The sequence below is a fragment of the Euprymna scolopes genome, chromosome 19 (assembly GCF_053919585.1).
Source record: "Euprymna scolopes isolate OS-2025 chromosome 19, ASM5391958v1, whole genome shotgun sequence".
Classification (NCBI taxonomy): Eukaryota; Metazoa; Mollusca; class Cephalopoda; order Sepiida; family Sepiolidae; genus Euprymna; species Euprymna scolopes.
The window spans coordinates 35,568,111-35,588,893 of NC_136500.1; the positions used below are offsets into that span (position 1 = coordinate 35,568,111).

Sequence of the window (20,783 nt, forward strand, 5' to 3'; positions counted from 1 at the left end):
CATTGACAGAAACATTGTGAAAATCCCACTCAAGATAAGAACAGTAGTCCGAAGAATCCAAATAATACAATAAAATTTGAATTGATTTTTCTGTAAGATGAAATTGTGTCCAAATACACGTATATATATGAGTATAAACCATAATTACATGTCTCGATTGTGGAACTGATCTACTAGCAAAGGCGTTAACGACGTTCAGTTACAAGACCCAGAGTTGTGAGTTCAAGCCTGTTAGTAGATAGGCCAGTTGTTTAAATCCATACTGATGAGACTTCAAAAGACGAAACAAGCTTGTCTATCATTGAATAATATTATTATTGTAAAGCCCCTTAATAAAGGGAGGGCACTTTAATTAGGACAAAATAATTATGTCGCCCAGACAGTAACGCTAGAGTTTCCTCCACATATTTGAACATTTTAGATACTTTTACTGCTGGTTGTCCTGAATTCCCATATTAAAAAAAACAAAAATACAGAAAAAAAACAAAAAAACGAAGAGATCATATTCCAAAAATCATGTAAATTGATCAAGTAGTTTGTTTTTTGTTTGTTTTTTAATATAAAAAATCATTTTTTTAATGATATTAAATGATTAATGGTAAATTGTAGCCATTACAAGGTTGGAACACAAACAAAAAGTCTGGAAGTTTGAATTGAGTTATCTCCCTTTGTTTATTTAAGATGGCTAATTGAGGCAGTTGGTCCTCACTTTCTTATAAAATTTAATTTTCTTAATTAAAATCAAATCTACTTGATCAGTTTATGTGATTTTTAGAGTATGATATTTTTGTTCCATCACGGATATGTACATCATACAGATTTTTCTTTATTTTTGTTTTTAATATGGGGGAATTCTGGACAATAACCCATTTACTAATACAAATTTTTTATTAAATGTCTTGCTGGCCATGGGGTTAAGAAGGTCCAGAGTTGTAGGTTCAAGCTCAATCATATGTAGGCCAATTATTTTAAATCCATACTCATTAGCTTTAAAGGTGAAACAGTGCTGTGTATAAATAAATAATACTATTATATATGCATATATGATATGATATAAAGGGTAAATATCTGTATTTTTATGTTTGTATGTCTCGCTAGAGGTAATAAAAATATTAACCAAAGGACCATAAAATATCCCATCGATCACCATTATATCGGATGAATAATATCTAAAATTTTGAAAAAAATGATTAATTTCTTACTGGGTAGGGGCCAAGTTTAATCATATCTTTATTGTTGTATATTTGTCTGTGCATGCATAGATGTCTTTACACTTTTCTTCTTTTAAATATATTAATTTCCAACACCTTGACATAATTTTTGAAATCAGTTCAGATGGTAGGATGATGGACTGAAGACTTTAAGTTTTTAGTTTCAATCCCAACTGATGTCGTTTGTTTCATTTTTATTTTTATCACTTTTAAGACTATAAAAGTAGTTAGCAGATTTTAAAACATAAAAACGTTTATCATTGTTAAACAAAATCTTCTGCAGTTTATGGACTTTTTTGAAATAAACACCCACAATGTTAGTATTAAACAACAAAAAGAAAAAGAAAGTTGTTTCTACTTACAAAGCAATATTTTTTGGTTTATTGATGTCTGTGAAAAACTGAATCACTTTCAAAACACAAAAAATGCAAAATATGACTAATAAATCATTGATAATCGTTTCCTTATAAAAAATAATTATCCAGTTAAATATTACAATAATAAGAAACTTTGTGTGTATGAGTTCGTTTCCTATGGACTCAGAAATGGTTGGGCCGATTCTTTTTTTAATTCAATACAAAGGTACTTAATGTGTCTGAGAGTGTTCTCAGGTAGGTTTTGTATCAAAATGCTTCCAATAAGTATAAAAAATTGATATTCGAAAAAATCCTATCAAAGCAGGAAGTCTGATTTTTATCAAAGTTAACACTTTTATACAACCTAACATCACAAATGCATTTGAGAAGCTTAATCACTGCACAAGCAGAAAGGCCCAGCCTATAAAATTAACTGTAGATTCTTTTCTAAGACAGGCGTGTGTTTGAATTAATGTTTCTTTTTAGAGCACAACTGAACTATTTTTGTACGTTTAACTTTAATTCAAGTGATTATGTAAAAATAGTTTCATAAAATCAACAGATGGTTCTTTGCTAAGACAGGGGCGCATTTGAAATGAATGTTTCTGTTTAGAGCACAATTGAACCATGATACTTGACTTTTGCATTTTAAACTTTAAGTTAATCCATTGTTTACAGATAAGTTTATAAAGTTAGGTTCTCTACAGTGCAATGTACACTACAATGTATTGTGGACTGTCACTGCAGGGAGGCATGTGAAGCTTTCTTCCGGTGCACTGTGGGGGCGGGGGGTCCCTAACTAGACCAGGCAATCAATCAATTTGATTGAAAAATGGGCGATTTCACTGATTTCAATAAATGTATAAAGGGTGAAACATTTGTTGATCTTTATTTGATCCCAAACAACATCAGGTCTCCCTGCTAGTATGTGTATATATATATGTCACATATAGGAAAAGTTAAATGGCAGTTTTATCTTTCTTTCTGATTTATGAAATATGCTTTAGATGGTTAGTGTCTGTGTTTTCAATTTAACGCTTTTTTACAAAGTTCATCTGAGTAAAGTAGAGTTGGCAATTTCTGGCTGTAAGTCCTGGTACTTGCGTCCAAAAATTATGTGGATTCCTCAAGCAGTGACAAAGAGACTCTTTGGTCGTCTGAAAACAGTATAATGAAATATACATTTAAATACTGTGTTAAAGTTAACTGTTTAAAAATGATGGTTGATTCTAGAAAGATAACCATATATGATTGAGATTTTCCACTGAGACTAGGTTTCAAAATATGAAATTTACATTGTGTTTACAATTTATGTTAAAAAAAAAACAAATATCTTAACTGTAAAATGTTAGGTTTAGCAGAAATTATATAGGAGAGAAAACAGTCTTATTTTTCAGCTGTTGAATTCAGTGTAATCAGGTATGTGATTATTTTTTTTTTTTTTATTACATTTTCACCCCAAACAAGGCACATTGCCACTTTGGTGTAGGGGGCTACTATCAGGGGAAACATCTACTGGGGTACTATGTAGGGATTAGGGCAGCGAGATGTTGGTTCACGTTGCACTTGAACTTATGCATGTCAGTACAGTTGGGGAAGCAGTGACCCGGAATGGAATTCCAAAGTCTAGCAGTTCTGGGGAAGAAACTACTGGAGTAGAAGGATCTTTTACATCTAGGGATCTCTACAGTGTGGGGGTGGGATTTTGCAGCTTGTCGGGTCTGTCGAGGGTGTTCACGTCGTGGGGGCACAAGTGCTTGCAGTTCTTCAGAGCATTCACCATTATAATACTTGTAGAACAGGCAGAGGGATGCAACATTTCGACGATGGGACAGAGGCTGAAGTTTTGATGCCAGTTTAGGGCCTATCAGATTTGCGACTCTCTTTTGAACCCTGTCAAGGAGCGAGAGACAAGTAGCTGATGCACCGGCCCAAATATGACAGCAATACTCCATACATGGGCGAATAGTGGCCTTATAGAGGTACAGGATACTTTCGGGTGTTAAAAGTTTTCTAGCACGGTAGAGAGAGCCCACCTTCCTTGCAGCGGCCCTGGCAATGCCCTCGATGTAACTGTTCCAACTCATGTTTCCAGTGAACGTTAGGCCAAGGAGCTTGAGAGACGTACTCTCAGATAAAGAGTCGTTGGCCATTGCTATAGGTGGTAGAGAAGGTTTCTTGTAATTATTGAATGAAACCAGTTTTGTCTTGGTGGCATTGAACGTTACCATCCATTTTTGTCCCCATTCCACTACTGATTGGAGGTCATCCACTAGTGTTTCTGCCATTACTTTAGATATATGTTCGTTTGTTTTCCTGTCGTGCCTGCTATAGAGTGTGGTGTCATCAGCATATATCCCCATCTCAGAGGCAATCTTGTCGGGGAGGTCATTTATGAATATCAGGAACAGCAGAGGTCCCAGGATAGATCCCTGGGGCACTCCCGCATTTATATCATATTGTTTAGATGTACGACCGTCGAGGACAATCTGGATTTTTCTCTTATCTAAGAAGGATTTAATTACGTTAAGTATTCTACCAGTGATACCGTAAGATCTAATCTTCCTGAGGAGACCCTCATGCCACACCCTGTCAAAAGCCTTAGATATATCTAGAGCTACCGCTCGTCCCTCTCCCGCTTTGTCCAGTGAATGGTATATGCGTTCAGAGATTACAGTGAGGATGTCTGCCGTGGAACGGGCTTGTCTAAATCCATATTGACGGTCGGTCAGAAGTTTAGCATCTGTAAGGTGCTGGACTAGAGCATGGTTAATTAAGGTCTCAAATATTTTGGCAAAAAGTGGGAGGAGGCTAATAGGGCGATAATTTAATGGGTCAGTTCTTTCGCCAGAATTCTTGAATACTGGTACTACAGAAGCAGTTTTCCAACAGCTCGGAAAGCAAGATTCATTAAGGCATTTGTTGTAGAGTTTGGAGAGAACTGGAGCTACTTCGGCTGAGCACTTTTTTAATAGCACAGCTGGGATGAGGTCGGGTCCACATGCTTTGGAAGTGTCAAGGTTTTTTATGATAGCATGCACCTGAGCAGGGGTGATTTTCAGGTCGTCTAGCGTGGCGTCTGTCCGCATAGGAAATTGAGGTAGGGGGTGGTTTAGAGGGTCCAGTGTGGAGTTTGAGGCAAACCGACTGGCAAGCATGTTAGCCTTCTCGGTTGCTGAGCAAAGAACCTCGTGATTGTTGGTTAATGGGGGAATTGTTGATTGCCCATTATTTACTACACTGTTGTAGATTTTCCAGAAGTCACGAGTTCCTAGTTTTTGTGCTTCGATGCGTTTTTTCGTGGTTTCCGTAAATTCCCTCTTAGCTGTCGCTATTTCTTTCTTACAGTTACTTCTAGCTTCTATGTACTTCTGTCTGTTTGAACTGGACTTATGTCGATTAAGCCTGCGGAATGCATGCTGCCTTTGAGCAATGGCAGTTGCGCAAGTCGAAGTAAACCATTGGGGAGAGTGGGGCTTGCTATAGAATTTCCGCATGGGAACATGCGCTTCGATTGCAGTTTTGAACCATTCAGTGGTCTCGGTTGCACACTGTTCAGCAGGAAGAGAAAAAATATTTCCCCATGGGGCGTCTCTGATAAGATCTCTGATAGCTTCCCAGTCAGCCTTTTTATAATATCTCGTTGTTTTGAGCACTGGCTCTTCAGTTTTGGGTCTAGAGTTTAGGGCGATTTCAACCATTATCACCGCATGATCAGCGTTCCCAAGTGGGCTGTCGGCTTTCGTTACACAATCATCAGGAACTGTGGTCAAAAACAGATCTAATAGTGATGCGTGTTGTTCTTCCTGATCAGGGAAGCGGGTTGGAAAAGTAACAATTTGCGCTAGGGAGTGAGATACAGAGAAGCTATGAGTTGCGCTGCCTGCTGCATCTGTGTAAGTAGAGAATCCAAGCCAGTTTTTGTGATGGACATTAAAGTCGCCAAATACATGTACTTGGGCGCTAGTGTCGAAGGAGAGTGCTGTGTCTATGCTGTCAGATACTTTGTTTATTATGGTGCAGTCTTGGGTCGAGGGAGAGCGGTAGAGAAAGTAAAAGTAGCTAATGTTGTGTTGCATGATTAGTCTAAAGCACATAAAGGCTTGATCATCCGTTTCTAGGTTTGTTTCTCTAGTCAAGGGAAGGGTATTACGAATGTAAACTCCAAGTCCGTGCATATGTCTGTCAGAGTCCTTACGGCAGAGTGGGAGATATCCAGGCATGTTAAAGTAGTTAGAGGGGATGGAGGAGTGTAGGTTAGTCTCACTTAGTGCTAAGATATCCGGGGTATTTGTTAAGAGAAATGCTTCAACATCAGCTAAATTAGTTCTAAGCCCACGGATATTTGTGAATGCAAGCCTCAAGGGAGGAGGCAAGTTGGATTTGTTTGACCCTAAGCCTGGTTTAAGCTTATTTTTAGATTGTACTGTCATCATGTTTTTTTAACGAGTTTCAGTTGGGTTAGGGGAAGCCGAACAGGAGGTTATGCAGAATATCACACATGCATCACAAGTAGACCATCAGCTGACCCTCCATCAACTAGGACTGTGGCCTCAGGAAAGCCCACCGGGGATGAGTGCAGGGTCCCTTTCCATGCGCGCCATGGCACTGCAAACATCCCGATATTATTCAACTGTTGATGGAGCAGCCGCTCTAAGCGCTACCAAAGAGTTAGGGCTCCTGTACTACCAGTCGGAAACAGCAGCCAGTAACTGTCAATCCGGTACCCTCAACCCTTCGGAGGAAGGTCAACCCAATCTAATTGCTCAGGCATATGTGGTACTCAAGCATTCTCAAGTGCCCAGCTTTAGGGGTGGGGTGTGTCGGGAGTGGGGAAACGGCGTTCATTGCCTTAGACAAGAAACAAGATCTACCACTGGGTGTTTCTGTCGAATCACTGTGATAGTATCTCTGCGCCTGACTAATAGGCAAAGAAGGAGTATGGAAGCCGGGCGATAGGCAGGACCTATCTACTCCTTAAGCATTTTAGGTTTGCAAACCGGTAATTTGATTGAGTCACCAGCTCTAGGAAGGTTGTCATCCAAGACTGAAGAGGCCTCCCTCCTCTTTGGTTTGGTTTCAGAGTTTTCCTTCTCCTAGACGGATGATCTGGAAAGATCTACTGGGTCCGTCACCACTGAGAGGGTTTGCTCCGCGCCTGGGTTCTAATCGAGGTATTTCTGCGACCCCGCGTGGTTAGTTAATGTTATTGGGTTATTTTGTAGAGGTTATATCTGCTAAAATAGTTACACTCCTCAAAGTGGATTAGGGACATTGTTATTTCATTGTTACTGGATAAAGAGGTTGAGTAGAGCTCATGCAGTGTAAGCAACTATGATTGTAAGGAGGCTTGTTAGGAGGAGATAATGTGGTTTGAGGCTTTCTCTTTTGTATATATATATATATTTTATTTTTTCCTTTTATTTTTATTTATTTATTTTTTTTTTTTTTTTATTATTCATGTGAGCTTGGGTCTAGTATAATATTAGAGTGTGAGTAGGTGTTAAGAATTGAACTACGAGTTGTGCCCAAGCTATATTTTAGATGATAGCAGGGCATGAGATGCGAGTGCAAATATAGTACGAGTAAAAACAGTAAGTTTTGAGTCATGTGTAATTTGGTAAATAGATATATGGGCTGGTTTTAGTAGGTAACCTGGTTAAAAAAGGCATTACTATGCTTCCATTTCCATTGTTACTGGGAGAGGGTATAGGTAAAAATTTGTGCTGTGAAAGCAGCTAAATTTGCTACAGTATTGGATTGAGAGAGACGAGTTAATGTATGGTTAGATATAGTTTTGTAAGTTTAGGGATGGATGATTAGATATGGTTTAGTAGGTTTAGGATAAGGATAAAGTGTTAAGGTATGATTTACTTATTAGAAATTCTGATTTGGTGCCCAAACCAAATATTTAGTAAGACTGAAATATAAGATATGCTCAGTATAGATACAAGAGAACATTTGATATGGAGTACAGTTATACCTGATAGATATAGGTTATTGCATATGTTGTAAATATAGTTAAATATAGATGGATGGATAAGTAGTAATGTATACGAATGCATGGAATTTTGGACACTTTGAGTAAGTTGCCTTAGACTACAACGGAGAGAATGACTTCGCCTTTCTCTTAATATCCGGAAGTTTTTATTTCAATGAGTACCGGTTTAGTTTGTGTAATGATTATTGCAATACTATCTCTTAATAAAGAGATATTAATGGTTGCTGTTCATTATAGATTGCTTTAAGTCAATGTATAGGACTATGGCTAGTAAGTATTTACTTAGAAGCTTGGTTATGGGTTAGGAGTTTTAATCAGGGGCATACCTAGGAAATTTTGGTTGTTAATGGGTATCGATTTTCGAGTCTGTTAGGGTCAAGGGCGGAGAGCAAGGACCTCTCTAAGTTACGTGAAACGGATTAGGTTTAGTGGCAACTTGAGAAATAGAGCAGTTTGATTTGTTAGTGATCAGGAGAAAGAGAATTTAAGTAAAAAATAAAAAGGTTTGTCATGCAAAACAGACGATGCAGTCATCTTGGAGGCAAAGTATCTATAGGGGGTACTTAGTATACAACTAGCAGTATTTTTCAGTTTTGAGAGGAATTTTAGGTGCAATAGTTTCATGGTTTGTTGTACAAGTCCGTAGTCTAGGTCAGGGACGAAGTACTTCTAATATTGCAACTGGGTGTATCTAATTTTAAAAGTAGTTGAATAGAGTATTATGAGGTGTTCTACTTAGCTTAGGGATAGAAAGGAAATTTAAGGTAATATTCAGAGTGATATAAGCAATTTCATGAGGATTAGATATATGATCACTAGATGTTATGCTGCTCAGAAGAATTCTTGTATCTATTCAGAAGGATGTCTTGGTGATATAAGGTCTGATACATTAAGAGTCTAAGGATACAGGAGGTTGTGAGCTGGTGAGGATTCAGTACAGGCGATTATATATAGTTAACAAAGGTGGTTTAGTTAGTACGCACGTATTGTACATATAAGTATACTGCTTCAGTTCTATCCTCTATTGTAAAGGAAACCCCGTCTGCATTTCGATTGGCAATTTTGTCAAAAGAGGAAATTTAAAACAGCTTATCTAATTTTTTGTATTTTGATGAAATGATGGATCAAGAGCATAGGTGTCCGGAAAGGAAATGGCAGTGTACAAGTAAGGGGGGGGGGGGTCACTGATATCTTATTAGCGTTATTTTAATTGAGTAAATTAACATTAAAAAAAAAAAAAAAAAAAAAAAATCGCCTTGCGATGGCTGATTTATATTAAGTAACGTACTTAAATAAAGTTTTCACATCCTCTAAATAAATTAGCATAATTTTTTTTTTGTTTTTTCTTTCCCCTTTTTAACCGAGTTTACCTTTACTATAGCATTGACTTATTATTTAAGTGAGATGGGTTTTGTAAACTGCGAAATGGTCTATTTAAATAGAGAAAATTATCGGTTACAATATGCCTGGAAATGTAAAGAATATTTGCTTTAAATTTCATGCTAAACAGTTAAAGATTTTACTTATCTTTGGTTTTCTTTTCTTGGACACTCGAGACTAAAGACCAGGGTGGTCGTTTCTCTTGGCCCCGAAAGGTCAAATGGCATTTGTGGTACCAAGATGCTATCTAATTCAGTAGAGGACTGGGTAGGCTACTTTAGGGGGAGGGGGGGTCACTTGGTGAAAAGTTTTCCGATTGGCGGCGTGAGGATGCTTCCTCGCTTGTGTATCGTTTTCAGAGATATTAATGTTAACAATTGAAATACGCGTTCCAAACAAATATGATGGAAATAAAATGATAGCATATATAACGTAAAATAATAGCATATATAACGTACAAGGTGAAAAGCGGAAAAACTGAAAAGGACATGTGCAGTTACTACAGCTTTCGAAAAGAATTTAAATCATATTCACCCTAAGGATTTATTGAAATAAGTTAAACCGCCGTGAAGGAAAACCATCAATAAATTAACGAATGGTAGAGTTTCAGGTTTAACTCAATAAATCTAATTATTTATATACGTTTTTTTCTTTTTAAATATATGCAATAATTGGACATGCAATAAGTCTGGATTTCTAACACGGTGGAAATGATTTTGAAATAAAGTTTTCACATCCTCTAAATAAATTAACATAATTTTTTTTTTTTTTTTTCTTTTTTTTTTTAACCGAGTTTACCTTTACTATAGCATTGACTTATTATTTAAGTGAGATGGGTTTTGTAAACTGCGAAATGGTCTATTTAAATAGAGAAAATTATCGGTTACAATATGCCTGGAAATGTAAAGAATATTTGCTTTAAATTTCGTGCTAAACAGTTAAAGATTTTACTTATCTTTGGTTTTCTTTTCTTGGACACTCGAGACTAAAGACCAGGGTGGTCGTTTCTCTTGGCCCTGAAAGGTCAAATGGCATTTGTGGTACCAAGATGCTATCTAATTCAGTAGAGGACTGGGTAGGCTACTTTAGGGGGAGGGGGGGTCACTTGGTGAAAAGTTTTCCGATTGGCGGCGCGAGGATGCTTCCTCGCTTGTGTATCGTTTTCAGAGATATTAATGTTAACAATTGAAATACGCGTTCCAAACAAATATGATGGAAATAAAATAATAGCATATATAACGTAAAATAATAGCATATATAACGTACTAGGTGAAAAGCGGAAAAACTGAAAAGGAAATGTGCAGTTACTACAGCTTTCGAAAAGAATTTAAATCATATTCACCGTAAGGATTTGTTGAAATAAGTTAAACCGCCGTGAAGGAAAACCATCAATAAATTAACGAATGGTAGAGTTTCAGGTTTAACTCAATAAATCTAATTATTTATATACGTTTTTTTTTTTTTTTTAAATATATGCAATAATTGGACATGCAATAAGTCTGGATTTCTAATACGGTGGAAATGATTTTGAAATAAAGTTTTCACATCCTCTAAATAAATTAGCATAATTTTTTTTTTGTTTTTTCTTTTTTTTTTTAACCGAGTTTACCTTTACTATAGCATTGACTTATTATTTAAGTGAGATGGATTTTGTAAACTGCGAAATGGTCTATTTAAATAGAGAAAATTATCGGTTACAATATGCCTGGAAATGTAAAGAATATTTGCTTTAAATTTCATGCTAAACAGTTAAAGATTTTACTTATCTTTGGTTTTCTTTTCTTGGACACTCGAGACTAAAGACCAGGGTGGTCGTTTCTCTTGGCCCCGAAAGGTCAAATGGCATTTGTGGTACCAAGATGCTATCTAATTCAGTAGAGGACTGGGTAGGCTACTTTAGGGGGAGGGGGGGTCACTTGGTGAAAAGTTTTCCGATTGGCGGCGCGAGGATGCTTCCTCGCTTGTGTATCGTTTTCAGAGATATTAATGTTAACAATTGAAATACGCGTTCCAAACAAATATGATGGAAATAAAATAATAGCATATATAACGTAAAATAATAGCATATATAACGTACAAGGTGAAAAGCGGAAAAACTGAAAAGGAAATGTGCAGTTACTACAGCTTTCGAAAAGAATTTAAATCATATTCACCGTAAGGATTTGTTGAAATAAGTTAAACCGCCGTGAAGGAAAACCATCAATAAATTAACGAATGGTAGAGTTTCAGGTTTAACTCAATAAATCTAATTATTTATATACGTTTTTTTCTTTTTAAATATATGCAATAATTGGACATGCAATAAGTCTGGATTTCTAACACGGTGGAAATGATTTTGAAATAAAGTTTTCACATCCTCTAAATAAATTATCATTTTTATTATTTTTTTGTGTTATTTTGTTCTCCCTAAGAGTTCTCACATAAATCATCATCAGCGATTACTTGCTGATAATAACCAATGGTGTTCCCTGGAGTCTGGGTGACAACAAGTTTCCTCCCTCCAGATCTTTACTACTTTCTACCTTTTCTTATAACCTTTACAAAAGACTTTGCATTATCGCAACATTAGTTTCTCACTACCAACAACAAATGGTTGTTTGTTTTTGTTTTACGGCATATCAACCTTTTTCAGGTCATTTAATGCCAAATCTAGTTATTTTGAGGAACGATTTTTAATGGAGTATATATATATATACGTTAAATAGCGTTAAAACAGTATTTTCCACATAAGGTTAAATTAATCAAAGGAATGAAAAATGCCAATAGAAGACAAAAATTAGAGTAAGAACTACATGTCAGGATATAATGTAATGAACACAAAGTTCAAAGTGAAATGTGAACTCCAGGAATAGTAATCTCTTTTGGAGCTTTGTTTCTGTCTCTTGGATAAAAGAGGACAATAATCGATGCTTATTTAGAATTACACTTAATTAAAAAAACAAAAAATATAGGCAAATCTTTATATATATATATATATATATATATATATTTTTTTTTTTAAGTCAGATTCTATTTAACCCATAGTTGGGACCATAACAGGTACTACCACTCCGGGTCATAGTGGACCTGGGAGCAATGGCAATTAAAGGACAACAACAAATGGTATTTATTATTATTTGTATTATTTTATTTGTATTCACTAGGAGTTTTTACACAGGTTATCATCAGAGATTACTCACTAATAATAATAATCATGAGTGTTCACTGGAGTCTGAATGACAGCAAGTCTTCCCAAATTCTCTACGCCCTTTCTGATAACCTTTGCAAATAACTTGGCATTATCACAACAGTCGCTTGTAATGGATTTCTCACTGGCAATGATCATTGGTCTTTATTATTAATATTGTTTGTATTATTATTATTTCACTCCAGTAGTGGTCCTAAGTTTAGAGCATGCTATATCCAGATATGCTTGTCATTGAGTGGCAATAAAACAAAGACTGTTGGACATTCATGATGTAAACTTGGTGGACAAGTTAGGCATACACTGAAGTTTATATGTACCAAATAGGGTTGGATTGTAAATTTCATCACCAATTTCTTAAAGTCTGACTCATACTTATTGGACACTGATTAAAGATTTTGTGAAGTTTTTTTTCTTAAGACTCCTTAAGTCTTAAATTTTAGAAATTTTCTAGAATCAACATCATATAAAGATTTTGATTTAAGAATTAGAACAAGGATCCTAGACATAAGGTTTAGTATCATTATATCTTGATTTTAATCTTGCTAAGGGGATATAAAAGTGGTGCAAAATGATTGTTGGGTGGTTTTTTTTTTTTTTTCACAGTTGTGCTATTAACAAGCGCCATATTTCGAGCTGATACCAATTCTTGGTTAAAAAGGGGCATCACTTGCAGTTCACTTTTAAGCGTCTCCCTCAAGCCACCCATTTTGTCTTTCTGTCTAAACAGACCCAGGTAAGATAATCAAAACTTTCTAATCAGTTCTTACAGTGTAACAATACGTAGGTGTGGATGCATAAAAATAGCGTTAAAACAGTATTTTCCACATAAGGTTAAATTAATCAAAGGAATGAAAAATGCCAATAGAAGACAAAAATTAGAGTAAGAACTACATGTCAGGATATGATGTAACGAACACAAAGTTCAAAGTGAAATGTGAACTCCAGGAATAGTAATCTCTTTTGGAGCTTTGTTTCTGTCTCTTGGATAAAAGAGGACAATAATCGATGCTTATTTAGAATTACACTTAATTAAAAAAACAAAAAATATAGGCAAATCTTTATGATATACATACCTGTCACAGAATGAAGAGGTCATATTCCAAAAATTATGTAGATTGATTCAGTAGTTTTTTGTTTTTTTTTTAACTAAGAAAATCAATTTTATTATTATTGGAATCCTTTGAGAGGAGTAATTTATATTTTTATTTATTTATTTGCAGACTTTTCTACTCATCTTGATAGTTGTTGTTTCACTATGTTTTGGTCAACTGTTCCTGTAGCCTTCGTTAGGTGGCTAACTGCAACGGGATAGGAACATTGAGTCTCCAATGGGATAGGAATGCTGTATGCTCAGTACTTTGAGGTCTGTGGCACAGTGGATAGAGGCATTGAGTCTCTATAGTTCCAGGTGAGCATTATCTGAAGATAGCAGTTTCAATTTTACTCAAAGCCAGCCAGAGGATTAGTTAGCCTAAGAGTACTGTTGCTACATCTGGGCAGGAGCTGCTAGAAGCAGTTTATCCTGCCTTGATAGTTCAAAATAGAATTCGTAGCTTAGTGAAGGATGCCCTTTTCTCTTCCCTGCAATCCCTTTCCCACAGAAAAGACATTGCAAGCCTGTCTCTGCTTTATCATTATTTTCATGGTAAGTGCTTTTCTGAGCCCCAATCTATGGTCCCCCCTTGCCAAACTATCACGAAAAACACTCGTCTAGCTGAAACCACTATCAATAATTTCCCCCCACTCTTTATCTGTGCCTAAACCTAAACGTAGATTCCATGAATAAAGCTTCTTTCTTAGAACTGCACGCCTATGGAACTTTCTTCTGTTTGCCTGCTTTCCAGCTGACTACAATATGGTTGTCTTCAAGTTCAACATAAACAAATTCTTAAGTAATCCAATTTACCAAATTTCAACTATTAACGATTACTATGATATTATCCCATTGACTACCACAGACTCATTAACCCTTATCCTCGAGTGGCCTCCGGGTTTTGGTAAGTGGTGATTCCTATGTAAAAACAAAAAAAGAAACAACAACTATGAAAGGCAGTAATTATGGAAAAGTTGACTAAAACATTGTGAAACAACAACTATGAAGATGAGGATAAAAGTCCGCAAATTAATAAATAAGAAAATCAAATTTTATTATGAAGCGAGGCGCTATTTTTAGATTGGCCATTTTTTTTTTGGTCCACCATAAATAAAGGGGAGATGACTCAATTAGAACTACAAAGCCTTCTAATGGCTAAAGTTTACTTTTATAATCAGTAAAGATCATAAAAAAAAAAATACTTGATCTATTTACATAATTTTTGGAATATGATATCTTTGTTCCGTTACGAGTATGTACATCAAAAATTTTTTCTGTATGTTTTTTTTTTTTTTTAATTAAGTGTAATTCTAGATAAGCACCCAATAATAATCAATCAACATAACAAATATGTTTTGAAAACATGTAGTGTATGCATTGTAGTATACAATATACCTGAGCTTTGAGTTTAGGATATAAGTTAAAGTTATCTGAAGATAGAAGGTCATTATTTGTCTACAAAGGTCATTCAAATATGAAAACTTATTGACAATTTATCTACAAATACAGTTCAAATATGACACATAATCTGCAATAATTTATTTACAAATTGATGTTCAAAATGAGATGTGACAAAAATGAAAGAAAGTTCTTTCTCTTTGGCTGGTGAACTCCAAAAATAGTTGTATATTTTCAGAGCTCTGTTTACGTTTGCCCTGGAGTGATGGGAATATATAATTTTGCAATGCTGTAAAAAAAAAAATAAATAAATAAATAAATAAAAATTTCAAAAAAATTTTTTTAAGACTTAAAACAATGTTGCCATCAAAGAGCATGAATATTGTTTTTTGCTTTTTAAGTAATTATCAGCCAGGGTAGAAAGTTAAAACACCATGACAATGACGGCTACTATATCATTCCAAGGGACATCACTTCTTAGATCATTCTTGAGGTGTTCTGTTTCTCAACAACAAAGAAAAAACTTCTTTTTAGTTGTCTGCACAGAAATGCACAAAAAATGGAGATAGGATGGAAAATTATGAAGATGTAAGAGAGAAGAGCAGAGAAAATATGATTTAACATTTATTGTTAGTTCAAGTTTTAAGGGTTTTTTTTACTAATCTTGACCGACGTTACAATTTAAAGAGAGTGGACTTTGGGTTTACCTTCAGTAGCCACGTAAAACTCACTTCCCTTATTTTGTCCTTTAGTCCTCACACTCCAGGAGTGATGTTTCTGACAAAGAGAAAATAATTACTGTTTTCTTTGTCAGAATCTATTCCATCTAACACTTATTATTGGCAATTATTTTGACCTTGAAGTAATATTTTTTCAGCTCCTTACATTAAGTGGCTTCATGCCTTGTCTGGAGTGATTTCCATAAAAACAATCCTGTTCACTGACTCGTTTTATACACATTCTATTTTGCTACACTTGCATATCTCAAGTGATCTCTTCCGTGGCCTTCATGTATATCTTGATGCTCTAGGCGTTGCTGTTTCTTTTTAGTCTTCCTGTCAGTAAATCTGCTTTTCATATTTATGGATCTCTTTATTTATAATGAATTTATAACTTAAAATATTGCAGCATTAAAAATTGATTATATAATGTTAAATTGAATTTTTAAAAAAATTTAATGCTGCAATATTTTAAGTTATAAATTTATTATATTTTTTACAAGAATATCTTGTCCTTTTCTTTCCCAGTTTTAACAACTAGTCCTTTATTTTTCCATGTTTAAGCCTAACCATATTATTTTTCATGCTCACATTTTTTCTATTGTAATCCATGATTTTTCCAGGCTTCCAATAAAAATTCACTTGTTCTTTGTTTAATTTTAATCTTATTTTTTTTTGCCCCATAAACATAACATATACATATGTAATAACAATGTACAGCACTTGTCTGCTTCAATAAAATTCCCCTAATTATCTCCCTTTCATTCTTTCTGTTTCACTTGTTTCTTCTCTTTTCATGACAGCAGTGAATTAGTAGCAATAGTAATCGCTGAAGCGGCATGGTTGCTATGAAAACCAGTTATAAAAAACGTTGCTCACCTCCTTATGTTTTTTTACAATTTTGAACACCACTAAATTCATAACTTTCGTTTTATTGAATGAAAATTGAAAAAAAAAATTTTTTTTTCACACTATAACTGAGAAGGTGATCAATAAACTGTAATAATTGTTTGAAATTTGGTTTGAAATGAGTGAGTGGAGAAAACTGCCACTTAACCATGTATTCATTTGAATGATAAGAAATGAATTAGGGTCATACAAAATACCACTGTCTCTGATATTTTAGCATAAGATCATGGATGGTTGCATATGTTGTCACAAGACCTGTTAAAATAGTTTTAACACAAAGAAAGGAAAAGGACAATGATCATTAATCAACCTAACAAACAACATTTTTATTTTCAGAAAAGTGTAGTACAAAATATACTTGGGTGTTCAGTCAATGCTGTAAATTAAAAAAAGGCCATCAGAAAATAAAGTTACTATTTATTTTACTTACTATTCATCTATGACAATTTGCCTACAAATATAATTCAAATATGATAATTCATCTATGAATGTAAGTATGACAATTCAAATACAATAATTTCTCTATAAATACAATTCAAATACAATAATTTCTCTATAAATACAATTCAAATACAATAATTTCTCTATAAATACAATTCAAATACAATAATTTCTCTATAAATACAATTCAAATACAATAATTTCTCTATAAATACAATTCAAATACAATAATTTCTCTATAAATACAATTCAAATACAACAATTTTAAAATTCATCTACAACAATTTCTCTATAAATACAATCCAAATATAATAATTCATATATATTCATTTGTTTACAATTCAAATACTACAATTAACAAAAATCTTAAAGAATATGAGTACATAATGGAATGGATTAAGTAACAAAGATTGTCTTAAATTTACAAACAGTTTCACAAATATATTGTTTATTTAAAAAAAAAAAAAAAAACAAGCCATTAGAAACACAAGATTTTGAATTTAAAAAAATATTTATTTTGGTAAATTATTAAATGAAAAGAATTTCATCTGCAACAAATAAGTGAACAAAATCTTATATACAAAATTTTGCTCTAAATTTTTATATCGGAATTTTATTGTTATGAATTAAAGATAAGGTAGGTTTTGTTATGAAATTATTTTCACATGTGGTGATGAAATATAAAAGCTGTCCAATTTATCTGCTACTTTGTTGTCGGTATTGTTGTTTTAGTTTATACCCAACCTGAAAATCTAAGTTTTTTTAACTGTCTATTGTCCATTAACTTAGGTCATAAATATTCTGGATATTATCTGCGTAGTTTCTTTTTGTGTGATTCCATTTTGCTTATAAAATGCTAACAATTATTTTTTATTTTATTTTTTATTTTTTACTGATGTTATGAACAAAATCATAACTATAAATTTACATTGCTAAAAGTCTTAAACAAACTACATTTTAATAATGCTTTCATCCCCCCCCCTTTTTTTATGCAGTTTGAGACCTTGTCAGTAATTTATGCTAAATTATCCATCTATCCAACCATTTTGCCACAGTTGACACACACATTTTTTTTTGTCTTCTATATAAAAAATGGAAGAGAATCTTTGTCTGGGTATAGTAGTTTATAGTAGTTTAGTATCATCGGTTAGAAACTCCAAAGTTTATTTAAGCAATGCTGCATGTTTTCAAAACTTGATTCCTATTATATATTATTTTTATTGGAATCCTTTGAGATGAGTAATTTGTGCATTCATTCTTGGCGGCAATGTTATCCTCATCTTCATAGTTGCTGTTATTTTACCATGTTTTGGCCAACTTATCCTCTGGCCTTCTTCATGTGATTAATTACAACGGGATAGAAATGCTGAGTTTTGTAACTGTTTCCCTAGTAATTAATGCCTTCCATAGATTTTGTCTCACCACGTTTTGGCCAACTAATCCTCTGGTCTGTTTGGGTATTATTGAAACCGCTATCTTCAGACAATGCTCACCTGGAACTGTAGAAAAAAAAAAATGAGCTTGATTCCTGTTTGAAGTTTTGGTGAAATTTGTTTTTGTAATAAAATTGGAAAATAAATTTATTTATTGAATATTGATGCATGAGAGAAAAAAATAGAAATGGTTTTATAAAATTGTTTTTAAATTTCTTTTTCTTTTTTTTTTAATTTTAGTCGAATGCATGATTTATTGTTGCAGAGTCAAAGGTTTGCTATCAACATTCTTGGGAAAAATCAGGTTTGCATTTTTCTGCCCTTTTCTTCTCTTCTCCTGAGTTTTTTATTTTTTTTATTTTGCATTTAATAAGCTTAGTATTTTATTTATCCCCTCTATGGGAAATTAAACATAAGATCAGATGAGTTTTTGAAAAACTGGTGCTCTAGAAGAAGTGCACTCTGGTCTACAAAAAACGCCTGAGCAATCCCGTCAACATTTCTCAGGTGGTTAGCAATAAACTAACCTTTTCTCAAAGAGTGATGGTGAAGTGTAGGAATGTGAACCACAGAGGATTGAATAGGACCATATCTCAACCCAACAGAAACAAAAAATGTCAGACTGATTGTCAAATATATATCTTTAACTGGTATTGACAAAAAAAAAACCTTAATTTCATATACAAAATACGAGGTATAAGTGTAGTCTGAGTCAAAGTTACTTTTGTAGGAGAACTCAATACAGATTAAAATCACTTAAGTAACAGTCTTCAGAATTTCTTCTTCCTACTCGGCTTTACTTCCCCGTGTTTGAGGATTGAAAGTTCTGCCATGTTTGACATGACATATGAGATTGAAGCAAATTTTTACGGCTAGGTGCTCTTCCTAACACCAACCCCTCCAAAGGGACGGGTATTTTGTTGAGGCACTATCTCATCATAGTTCTCTGCTAATTGGGGCAATGTTCTTATCTGTTGTCAAGAAAATGGTCATCCCAACAACCACACTGTTCTGTGAAATGCTACCACATGTTAAACGCCGCAGCAACTACTGCTACCCGTCTGGATAGCGGGATGGTTTATCGAGGTTCACTCCTCTAGATCCATCATGTTTTATCTATGCCCATACATGTTAATAGAGTTACCTTTTGAAGGGTGTGACTCTTCGCCATGCATGAACAGTCATTCACAAACTGCAACCATAAAAGGTGCTATCTTATGCTATAATTTGTTAAGAAAATTTCAGGTCATGAATGCATAAGTTCAGTCTTCATGACAATGCAATATGCAATCTCCTCATATCTATTTGAGCAGAATAAAAAAAAAGTAGGAGGTATTACTTTTGGAATGCCCTTTATAAGTAATAATAAAGTAATAGTATTAATTCCTCCTATCTAATATTCATTTAATTCCATCTATTTAATTTATTTCTTAAGAAAGCCATCAAGAAAAGCAATATTTGCCCTCATCAGACATTCTAAGTTGATTATGAATGGTAATACTTTTACATCACATAGAAAATTGTGTGTGTATTGCAAGCTACACCAATTTTTGTATTTTGTTTAGTAAGAGGTCATCAGGCTTGACATAATGTTTAGATTCTTTGCCATTTAGAAACAGCTTATGTTTACATTAACTGCTCCCACTACTTATTAAAGCTCTTAGTGCATTACCTATTAATGGATTTATACACCTCCTTCCTTATTTATTCCTATCAGTCAGTAAACTTTGTCTGGTTTTTACTAAGTATTTAGATGCACTTTTTTTTCCAAGTAATTTTTAAGCTACAGACACAGATACAACAGGAACACAAACTAGTTAATATTTAGTAGCATAGCCCTTCTGCAATTTGACAGCCTGCAATCTTTTGGGAATTCCTTCAATTAGACTGCAGCAATACTCCAGTGAAAGGGCATCCAACTTTTCTTTAATTTTTGTCCAAAGTTTTTCCAAATTTGAAATTTTATCATTGTGTAGCTGTTGCTTGATGTAATGCCATATGTTTTCGATATGATTGAGGTCTGGAGATTGTGCAGGCCAATCCAAACACAGAATATCATGCTCTTCCAGGAACCTCTTGACATTGCCAGGTGTGTGAATGGGAGCATTATCCTGCATGATGATGGGATTATCATCCAAATTCTGACCAAAGTAGGGTAGAAAATGCTGAGTCAATTGAATTAATTCAACCTTGCAAGCGAACTGTAGACCCTGCACCATTGGTACTAATAATGCCCCACACAAAAATTGAACCGACACCTCTTGCAGCTTAGAAACTGAGCACCTAGGATTAAATTCTTCGTCTTTCCTCCGACGGACGTACTGCCTATCATCACTGGCTAGCCTATTGAACTTGCTTTCGTCACTAAAAAGCACTTTTGACCAATATGAAGAGTCATGATCTTCATTGCATCTAACGAAGTCTAGACAGCGCTTTCTGTTCTTTACAGAAATCATTGGCTTGCGTCTTGCAACATATCCTCGCAAATTAAATTACTTTAATCTGTTCTTGACAGTAGAAAGAGAGCACTTTTTAACAAGATTGCACTATTGTTGGATTTGGGGAGCCGTTTCAAATCTGTTTCTTAGGCTGTGGATCTTCATAGCATTGTTTTCCCTGTTAGAAGTAACTCTAGTACAACCAGATTTAGTGGCA

The 20,783-nt window shown here is 34.3% G+C and overlaps 1 protein-coding gene across 3 annotated transcripts in view; it reads left to right on the forward strand.

The window, feature by feature from the left end:
• The window catches only part of LOC145303517 (flavin reductase-like), a 100,864-nt gene that overhangs the window by 45,794 nt on the left and 34,287 nt on the right, over positions 1-20,783 (forward strand). For all 3 annotated transcript variants that reach the window (XM_080144958.1, XM_080144956.1, XM_080144957.1), the window contains exons 3-4: positions 12,739-12,868; positions 18,369-18,432. In XM_080144958.1, the coding sequence (XP_080001084.1) occupies positions 12,739-12,868; positions 18,369-18,432 (194 nt within the window). The remainder of the gene's footprint in view (positions 1-12,738; positions 12,869-18,368; positions 18,433-20,783) is intronic.